The sequence below is a fragment of the Physeter macrocephalus genome, chromosome 21 (genome assembly GCF_002837175.3).
Source record: "Physeter macrocephalus isolate SW-GA chromosome 21, ASM283717v5, whole genome shotgun sequence".
NCBI classification, from domain to species: Eukaryota; Metazoa; Chordata; class Mammalia; order Artiodactyla; family Physeteridae; genus Physeter; species Physeter macrocephalus.
The window spans coordinates 106,495,570-106,506,334 of record NC_041234.1 but is presented as its reverse complement, the minus strand read 5'-3'; the positions used below and the strand labels follow the sequence as shown (position 1 = coordinate 106,506,334).

The window sequence follows — 10,765 nt, the reverse complement described above, 5'->3', positions numbered from 1 at the left end:
CATCGGCAGGCGGACTCTCAACCACTGCGCCACCAGGGAAGCCCATACTCTGGCCTTTTTATATTGGCTGTGGCGAGGGAGGAAGATGAAAGGGAGAGTGGGTTTCATATGGTGTCCCTTAATACTAGATACCGTGCCTTCCCCCCTCCCAAGCCAATTCATGTGGTGCTAGGAGCAACTAAAATATCAAACCCTCTTTCACCAAATACAGTGAACAAAAAGATAAACCCTTGCTTAGAGATCATTTTAAAAATATTGCTTAATTACCCATTGTTGAAAGGTGCATTGCCAAGGAACTCAAGTCCACTGATTACAAAAACCTGAAAAGTAGGCCCACAAAGTCCCACTACATGTCTAATGGCTCCCTCGGAGGAAGGAGAATGACCTCTGCTTTGAATATGTTTCTAGAACCTATACAAGGTGCAAAGTAAGTTCTAATTTCCAGGGGATGTACATGAAAATCAATGCCTGCCCTTTTTAGAGATTGTGTTTACCATGTAAATCAAGCCAGCGGCTCTGGCCCTGAAATAAAAACCAAGTCACAGATTGCAACAGCATCAAAAATAACAATACTTTAACATCTGAAGAGGGCAGGTCAAGTGGCAAAGGCAACTGAAAGAAAGAATGCCAGAACAGAAAGGAGGTCCTCTCTTGCTTTCAGGTACAAGCTAGACTTTCCAGTAAGAAATAGAAGGCACAACTTAAAAGCTTCCAAGCTATTTTAAAAGGTTCTCTGCAATCAACTAATTGAAAATCCAGAATGATGTTTACCTTTTTGTTTTATGACACTTACTAGTGAAGGTAAATTCTGATCTGGCCAAAAAGATTCTGGAATTGGCCAATGTCCAACAGGAACACCAGTCTTAGAGTTAGGCCGCACATAAATGAGCTTATGACAGCTATGCCATGGTTGAGCAGCAAATGAATTGCTTGGCCTGGATGAATCCATAAGTCCATCTAAAAGTTAAACAAAAGACAGACTAAGGCATGAATTTCCTTTCACAGCCTCTGATCTTCTTGTACAGATTTTTCAGTTAAAAGCAAAGTACAAAACAAAACCAAAACAGTGATTCATGAAAGATGGAAGTAAAAAGTGACTCTACTAGGATTTCTGAATGTTCTCTCTAGCAACTCTTTTCATCATCTAATCCATCCCCTCTAATGCAACATCCTGCCCCTCCTATTCCTTAATTACAACCAAAATATGTAGTTATATGGAAAACTGTTACAAAGTTAGTTTTAAATTTTCTGAGATTTGGACACATAAACACACTAAACCACAACAGTTATTTTTCCAAATTAGGCAAATGAAATTGTTCATTCCCTCGTATAGTTTTACAGTTTTGAATCTGACAAAATAGGTCATAAATTCTATTTAGACTTTCTATTTCCAACTAGATGAAAAAAAGTATTCCTTACTAAACAGTTAGACCCAATGACCACAAAGGCAAATTCACCAAAAGGTAGAAGGAATGTTGACAACACAATCTATGTATATAGCTGGGGAGGGAACACGTTTATGTGGACTAACTCATTAGAGTTTGCCTATCGCATCATTAAAGTCCCATGGAAACTGGGCATCGTATAATGCTGAATAATATATCCTGAATGCATTTTAATTATCTGAACTAGCATATTTCATTTGCCCCCGGAAAACAGGGCAAGGCAGAGTTACATAAACTTTAATGGGATGATTCATTAGTCTAAATTATATTTGTAAAAGATATGTGTTAGTGATTTGAGTCTCATTTTTTTTTCAATATCATTTGATTTACTTAAGCATTACTTTAAACAAGTAATTACTTTAGAGCAGGGGATTTACTGCGGCCCATGGAGCTCTAGAGAATACATGTAGTGTATTCTCTAAAGGGGACCGAGACACCCCCTCTAAGGCTGAGCTCACAATTCTGGGGGTGTGCATTTTTCTGAGGAGAAAGTTCTTAGCTTTCATCAGAATCTCAAAGGTTAAGAACTCTGGACAAAGGGGAAATGGAGCTAGAAAGAATGTCTGAGCTATTTACGTGACACCATCTAATTGGTTTTCAGTAGGAAAGTTCCCCGCTCACGTGAAGGTAATGAACACAAAATTATAGACCTGAGTGGTCAATCGTTACCAATATAACATGTCCTTCCTTTACAACTAATTTAATTACTTTAAAACGGGCTGTGAAGCCTCAGTCTTCCACAGCAGGTGGTTTTTGTTGTTGTTGTTGTTTTGGGGTTTTTTTGTGTTTTTTTTTTTTTTTGGCCACGTGGCATGTGGGATCTTAGTTCCCCGACCAGGGATAGAACCTGAGCCCTCGGCAGTGAAAGCCCGGAGTCTTAACCACTGGACTGCCAGGGAAGTCCCTACAGCAGGTGTTTTTAAATTGGAGTCCAAGAACCCCTGAAATGAAATGCAAACTTATGTGTGTCTGTGTTGCCCATGTCCGTTTTCCTGGGGAGAGGGGTCTCTATTTTTTCTAATAGCTTCTCAAAGGGTTCTGGGGACTAAATAGCAAAAAGGTCAGGAACCACAGGATCCACTGCTTCAGCAAGAAGCAGTGTGTGTCTTTCTGCCCCTCTGCCCTTACTCCCTTTACTTCTCCAGGCACCTACCACTAATTGTGGCCACAGCGATTAAAATGTATGGATCAGATCAGACAAGCACTGTGGTGATGATGGAGTCTAGGTACACATATGTACGTATGTGTATGTGTGAACCAACAGGAATGAGGAGAAGCGATGGCCTAGAACAGAGCTCTGAGGAAACCGTGCAATGGGGGATGATTCCCTTTCCCAATACAAAAGTAGCTCTGCTTTCATATTTCGAGATGTTGAAGTTTCCATAAAATCTCATTTGAAGAGAAAAGGTTCTGCAGTTAAAGAGTGGCCAGGAAAATACTGGTGTAGGATCTTATAGAATATTAGCAGTTCCTGGCTAAACATTCACAGATTTCATCAAGATGGCTTGGCACGTTTGGCGCTCACAAGACCAAAAGCAGGTGGCTGGTTAAATGGCACTCTGTAGTCAATCTCCAGATATTTCGTGAATAGAGAAGTGAAGAATTCAGTGTCATGCCAAGACTGGGACCAGGAATATGAAATGGGTAGAGAAAAGGGAGAATTTTCTGAGGAAGATTTGACATTGAATTAAAGCTAGAATTTGGCTACCTGAAATGTATCCACAGGCAATGAATGAATGGTAGTTGTTTGGATGGATATTGGTAACCACTTGACTGTGTGTGGCTAGTGAAGACTGCGTCTACTGCGATTCGTTCAATGTTTTCTCAGTAACACTTTAAGGTTAAAAAAAAAGGTTATCGGGGCTTCCCTGGTGGCGCAGTGGTTGCGCGTCCGCCTGCCGATGCAGGGGAACCGGGTTCGCGCCCCGGTCCGGGAGGATCCCACGTGCCGCGGAGCGGCTGGGCCCGTGAGCTGTGGCCGCCGGGCCTGCGCGTCCGGAGCCTGCGCTCCCCAATGGGAGAGGCCACAACAGAGGGAGGCCCGCGTACCGCAAAAAAAAAAAAAAAGTTATCTACCGTACCTTCTCCAGTAGGAAGTGGATCTGGTCCCGTTTTTTCAAAGTTAATAACTACACCACTCTGAACTTTTTGAACTAAAGATTCTAAACATTGATTCAACATTCTCTGTGTTCTAACACAGTAGGAGCGACCTATACCAGAAGGAAAAACAAATAGTACAAGTTTGATAAAATAAAACACTACTTAACAATACAAGCATCTGAAATCCTAAAATACAACTTGAAATAATCAAACTACACTGGCAGCAAACATCACACTAATGATGAGCTTAAGCAGCAGAGTTGAAAGATTCGGAAGGAAAAGAAGTAAAGACTGGATGTGGCATTTAAGAAAACGGTACTCTGCTGCCCTGAATTTTTCCTTTAGAAATAGTAAATATTGCCAATACCTCCTGTGACTTCACACATCTGTGTGATGGCAGATTCATCAGTTGGTACACTCCCTAGCTGCTCTGGTTCAGTAGAAGCCAATCCAGGCAGACGCAACACCAGGGCAAATAACCTTTGATCCCAACGAAAAGGTTCTTTGGTTAGTTCACTTCCAGGCAGAGGAGAATTCAAAGGCAGATGAAGCTGATAAGGCAAAATTGGAAAAGTTTCATCATAACAACCCATACAAAAATGAAGACAGTTCAAGAGTTATAGAGTTCACTTTTCTTTGATGTCTTCAATAAAATGAGGCAATCTTTCAAGGATTACCAAGATGGAACAAACGTTTGATCAAACTTATTCTTAACTGAAATAGCTGCATGTTCTCTGCCATTTAAATGAAATTTGAAAAAATGAAATCTCACCTCTTCTTGAACACCAGCAGTACTTGTTAACTTGTTTCCATCTGTGATGGTAATTAAAATAGATGGTTCTAAAAAAAATGGATTTCTCCCCTAAAATACATTTAAAAAGTATTAGAGCTGTGTAAAGTAATAACATTGTGTTTCAACTTTTACATTTGCCTCGCCTGTGGTCTTTCAAGTGTGTGATAAAGTTTGCCTGGATAAATACGAAGGAAAAGATTAGGGACTGAAGTGGGTGGGGATCAAAATAACAATCCTTGCAGAGGTAACTTTCAGAATAAACTGAGGAATTCTTATGATTCAGGAACCCCCCAAACTATAACATCCAAATCCCCCTCTCCCTCTACTTTCCAAGTAATCATAAAAGAAAGATATTAAAGGGATTATAATGGCGGCATCCTCCACACCCGTGTATCATTCAGAATCCTGGCACAGTGAGGGGGACATTAGTGACTTATGCTCTGCAACCTGGCCAGTGACTGGTTATTGTGAGCAGAGTTTTTACAGTGGGAAAGTGTAATGATAGCATCAGCAAATGCTATTCTGCCTTCCTCTTATACTAGAGCTTTCTCATTGAATTGAGAGGGACGACGGACTTAAGGACTCTGAAAGTTGCTCTTCAATTGTCTTGTTCCAATATTCTCAGCAATTTATTCATCCCATGATAGCTGATGATCTGATGCATAGGCAATTTTAACTACGTTATGGTCAAGCCACATAAAAGACTCCCCCAGAAGGATGTTTGTTAAAGTATGTATTTAAAAGATACACGGACCTCCTTTTGGACGTTATAAAAAGGAGCAGAAAACTTGGTAGCCATGCCCAATTTTAAATTCTTACCCCAAGTCACCAAAATAAATTAGCTGTACTCACTCAAAATTTTTTTTACCTGTCCATAATTGTCTATTCCAGATATTAATCTATTGAGATTTAACAAATCAAATGAGGATCTTAGAGCCTGACCAAGAGTAGTCAGTCCAGAAGCCTGAAGATTTTTGAGTTCACTCATGAATGTTGCGTGATTTTCCTTCCAACCAGCCTGAAAACCAAACATTTACAAAGAAATTCCCAATTATACAATGAACAACATACAAAGTGCAAACAACCACCAAATAGCAAGTATCAAACCTCTAACAAATGAATAATTCCTTAATCTAATTCTATTCTACATCTCGACTGATCAAGTGGAACAAAAGCAGGCCATTAGTTTCAGAAAGATTTGCCAGCCTTAATGACCAAGTCTAGTTTGCTATTCAGGCTCAATCAAACCTACCAAAACACCTCAGTATTTACCTTAGTTTGACACTGAGGATGAGCACAGAGCCGGGGCAGAGGAAGGAGTAATTTTTTAAATGCATCATCCTTGATAGAGACAATTAGCTATTGAGTGTCTGATTGACATGAACTTTTCTAACCAAGGTCTTTTTCTCCCAAACAATAGTTTCACTTTAAACAAGAGTATAGGTGGAATTATAGGAATGGAGCCACAACTATGTGAAGACAATCCTTCTGGCATCTTTAAGCGTTCAGAAAGGCGCAAATCTGGAATAGGGGAGAAAGAAAAGAGACAAAAAGTTTTGACAAAGAAGCAGCATCGCCTAGGCACCCCCAGCAGCTATGAACAGCAGCAAAGAACCAAAGACCCAAGGTCAACAGCCAACATGCTCTGACTGAATCATTTGTAGAACAGAAGGAAAGGACCACGTTGACTGGTCAGCAATGTGGCTATAAAGACGAAGCAGCACAAAACGCCAAGAAGAGAAGCCAAAAGAAGATGGCAGCTAACAGTAGGTCACAGAGGAATAGGCCAGCAAAGGAGACAGTAGACAGCACAGCCTGGCAACTTTGTGGGACAAACAGGCACCTGAGTCTTGGTAGCCCTGCGGGCAGTAGTGTAATATGCTGAAGGTTCAAGTCATGCCAACCAGACCCAGTAGAGCTGGAGGTGGAAAGCTAGCGCAAATGATGCAGAGCTAAACGAAATGACTGAAGTTTCATGTTCAGCTAAGGACCGTTATCCACACAACTATAGCAAACACTATCTTTTCTAGTTTCATAGCCTCCTAAAGCAATCTGGGTCAGAGTGACTGAAAGGCAGAAAAGGGGCCCATTGCCTGTACCCTACTATGAAGTATATGCATGACCTTGAGCAAACCTGTCAGCTCTTAGGACCTAAGTTTCATTATCTGAAAATGAAGAGGATTAGATAAACAGGGATACTGTGTAAGGCTGTGCATGTTACAACCCTGGAGAGCCATTCACATCGTGACCCATGAGAATGGCGCCCGCCAGGCTTGAACAGTATGCAACCTCCATAACCATACAAGGTGAAGGTGATCCTGGTTAAGATCCTTTCCAGTCCAATAGTATGGATTCTGTGAAATTTAAAATGTGCTTTTAGGGACTTCCCTGGTGGTGCAGTGGTTAAGAATCCGCCTGCCAAAGCAGGGGACACGGGTCCGAGCCCTGGTCCGGGAAGATCCCACATGCCGCGGAGCAACTAAGCCCGCGAGCCACAACTACTGAAGCCCTTGAGCCTGAAGCCCGTGGTCCACAACAAGAGAAGCCACTGCAGTGAGAAGCCCGCGCACCACAACGAAGAGTAGCCCTGGCCCACCGCAACTAGAGAAAGCCCGCGCGCAGCAACGAAGACCCAACACAGCCCAAAATAAAATTAATTAGTTTTTTAAAAATGTGAGTTTTCTGTGTGTGTGTGTGTGTGTGTGTGTGTGTGTGTGTGTGTTTCCTAACATATCCTGTAAGTCAAAGGATCTAAAGGTAGAACCTTTCCATGTATTATTCCTTTGGCCAGATTGTATATATGACTTATAGCAGCTGGGAAAAGTAGAGGATGGGAATAATTCCTTATGGCCCAAGGAAAATCTTACTGAACTAGACAAACTAAGCTTTAGTTAAAAGGAAGGATTATGATTTGAATTGTCCTCATTAAATACCTAGAAATATCAGCAGGTGATTATAAATCACACTGAATTCAAAACTTAGCTTTCGTATTTGGGGTAGAAGAGAAGGTCTACAGCTGCGGGTGAGGGAGAGGGATAGCATCAGTTCTTTCCTTTATTTATCCAACAAATTTTTATGGACCAACTATGCTATGCTGGTTAGAATGCTACATGCTGGAGATCTCAAGAGGAATTAGCCCTTGAGGAGTTCCTACCGCAAAGGAATAAGGAATGCAGTTATGGAGATGGAAAGAACAATGACCAGGGAGTTAGGGAAGGCTTGTCACAGAAGACGAGGCGTTTGAAGAAGTCTAATGGCATGAGGAGAAGATCATGGGATGCCCACACTGATGTGAGGAGTGGAGGGGGCAGGGCAAAGGAAGAGAACAGAGTTTATAAAAGGACGGGGCTTCCTGGGGAACCACAAGTAATTTGATTATCATCACTCTGAGTACGCAGCAGGAGGCAAGGCTGATAAGCTGGGCTCTGACCATAACGTGCTGTGTACACTGCGCTCAGTAGTCTGGATTTTATCTGTTGGCCCTGGGAATGACTTGAGGTTTTTAATTAGGGGCGTGGCATGATCAGATCTGTATTTTAGCAAGATCGTTCTGCTGGGAGTTGGAGAATAAATCGTGGGGTGGAGGGGAAGCTGAAGCTTGAGGCAGGGAAACGGGTTTGGAGAATGTTGCAATAGCTTATGAGAAAAGTGATGAAAGCCTGAGCGAGGGCAGCGGGGATGGAGAGGAGGCTGCAGATTAAAGAAGTATTTCAGAGGTGGAGTCAGAAGGATTTAGTAGCTAATTAGGGGCATGGGTGAGGGAGAAAAAGGGTCATACATTAGGTTGAGTTCTCTTGCTTGGGCAAGCCTGTGAATGGTGGGGTCTCTCACCCAGAAGCCACTTTACAAAGTTGACTTTTTTTTTTCCAGAATGGCTTCATTTAGCAATCTAACTTCTACACTGTACACTCAGAGTTACATCGGCAGCGAGTGTTGAACTCCTGAGAGCCACAAGATAGTTCAAGGCATGACTAAAGAAAAATCAGTGAACTACTTGATCTGGTAGAGGGTTGGGATAAGGTTTGAGTACCACCTAAGCAAGCACCCTATAACTCATCTGTGTTTAAAATAATGTGTCCTAATTGTCACTAATCAATCTGTCAGAATGACTGCTCTTTAAAATTTCCTTTCTGATATGAATTGAAAACATTTTACAAATTGTTTCTGCACCTGAATCACTGGCATTCAATTTTTAGGTCAATTCCAAGCCTTTGCAATGAATTAGACAATACCTGAAATTTGAATGCTATTCCTATCTCAGTACTACACAGCGTATGGGCTGCATTTACAACCCAAAGCAATAAACTTCTTGGTCGCAGTTTAGCTCCTTCAAGAGAAGAATTAATGCCCCTAAATCCAGTCTTCAGAATGCTGGAGGGGAAACAAGGCCTACAGAGTAATTTAAATATCTAGAGAACCGTATTAATGTGAAAAATTCTTCCAAAAAGATAATTATTAGTTCTAGTGGGAGAAAGTATATGTTTATATTCTTCATTCATTGCTTGCAGTTGATTTGTTCATAAATGAATTCAGGACAGCCCATTGACCTTCTTAATACAGTCTTTTCTTTCAAGTAACTCCAAAGATATCCTACACTCATGTCAGTAAAACCTTTACTCCTGATAATAACTTCCATATATTTTTATGGAGATTTACAGCTTACAAAGCATTTTCATACTTCACATTTGCCTAAGACAATCCTATAAAATAGGCATGGTATTACCATCCCTATTTTGTTTTAACAGACCAGGAGGAAGTAAGACTTGAGTATGTCTTGTTTGTTGGGGGGATAGTGGATAGTCAGAGAGGCACAGTCTGGAGCTGCACTATCTGATCCAACAGCCCCCCAGCCACTGAGAACTTGAAACATGGCTAGTCTGACTTGAGATGTGATATAAATGTAAAATACACATGGGATGTTAAGGACTTAGAACAACAACAAAAAAGAATGAAGATATCTCATTATTTATTTTTCGATTGACTGCCTGTTGAAGTGATAATGTTTTGAATGCTTTTAGGTAAATAAAGTATATTACTAAAAGTGTCACCTGTGGCTACGAGAAAATTTGAAATGCTGTGTATGGCTGGCATTATATATCTATTGGACAGAGATCATCTAGAGGGAACCGAAGGTCAGGCAGGAGAACTTGGCCTTGCTTCAGCAGAAAAGAGACTCATTACAGATTCCAAGGCTGGGGGAAACAGGATCAAACAGTGTCTCAGGAAGGTCAGTCTGGCAGTGAATTATAGGATAGACTGGAGAAGGAGAAGCTGTAGTCAGGAAAAATAAGCTAGGAGGTTAGAACAGGCATCTAGGCCTGAGGAAGGGGTTCATTGAGAAACATTTTGAACCACCAAGATAGGACTCGGTGACAGACGGACCATAGGCCTAAATGAGACAGAGTAACCGACGATTACAAAACTTCTAACCTGAGACAACTAAAGAATAGAGGTTCAGGACAAAGGAATAACCTGGGGTGAATGAAATCCCAAACTAAGAGTTTACTGTCTTCACAGGTCAAGTTTTTAAAGCCTCCCAGAAGTAAAATGAGGATGATGATGATAAATAATAATCATAGGTAATATTAATCAGTGCGTATGTGTCAGGAGCTCACTTATGCTAAGCAGAGCATTTTAGATCTATCCTTCTCATCTGAGCCTCATAACCACCCCATGAAGTAGGTGCTATTATTATGTCCATTTTATAGATGGGCACACTGAGGCTCAGAGAGGCTAAACAACTTGTCCAGGTCAAAACAACTAATAAATGACACAGCCAGGATTTGAACCCAGGTAGCCTAACTTTAGAACCCACCAATGTAAACCACTATACTAGAGATTCTTCTACCTATTCTACATATTCACCTCATAGACATGTCTTGTTATACTAGCTTAAAGGTTCATGAATTTAATGGAATTCCCAAATTTCATTAATTTAAGCGTACTTTCCCTGATGTCAGAACGCAGACCAGCTGGGTGTGGGGAGCAGTGAATTAGGACTTGGAAGACCCTGGTCTAATCCTGGCTGCAACTAACTAGCAAAACAAGTGGTCCAGAGTAAGTCGTTTCCCCTTACTGGGGCTCTTTCCTCACCTAAGCAATGAAAAAACTGAAAACCAACTCTAAGGTCCCTTCCAGTTTTCATATCCTATCATTCCATACCTTGTATCCATCCTTTATATAAATCTGACTTACAGAAAGAAAATGCCTCATATCTTAATAAAGATGCTCATTCAGGTCTGGCTTAAATTTGTATGGCCAACTAAAGACATCTTTGAATATCAGCAGGAAGAGTATGGGCCTTTCAGTCTGTCAATGCCTTGGGCTCTCCCCGCAGCTCTACGGACTAGCCCACTAGTCTTTTATTCCCTACTCATATCACCACAAAAAGGAGAGAGTCTACTCCTTTCCTCAGAAGGGCAAAGGC

General features: G+C 41.3%; 1 protein-coding gene across 11 annotated transcripts in view; it reads right to left on the bottom strand.

Annotated features, from left to right (window-relative positions):
• The window catches only part of INTS6L (integrator complex subunit 6 like), a 52,087-nt gene that overhangs the window by 24,408 nt on the left and 16,914 nt on the right, over positions 1–10,765 (bottom strand). For 8 of the 11 annotated variants that reach the window (XR_003677859.1, XM_055081623.1, XM_055081627.1 and 5 more), the window contains 5 exons: positions 5,207–5,356; positions 4,318–4,407; positions 3,913–4,096; positions 3,527–3,655; positions 794–957 (listed from right to left, as the gene is read on the bottom strand). Coding sequence is in view for 9 of the 11 variants with exons in the window: in XM_055081623.1 (XP_054937598.1) it covers positions 794–957; positions 3,527–3,655; positions 3,913–4,096; positions 4,318–4,407; positions 5,207–5,356 (717 nt within the window). In the remaining 2 variants the exon portion in view is untranslated. Of the gene's footprint in view, positions 1–793; positions 958–3,526; positions 3,656–3,912; positions 4,097–4,317; positions 4,408–5,206; positions 5,357–5,610; positions 5,860–10,765 lie in introns of those variants that run through there. The other 3 variants (XM_055081628.1, XR_003677861.2, XM_007122633.3) reach the window with 3 other exon arrangements.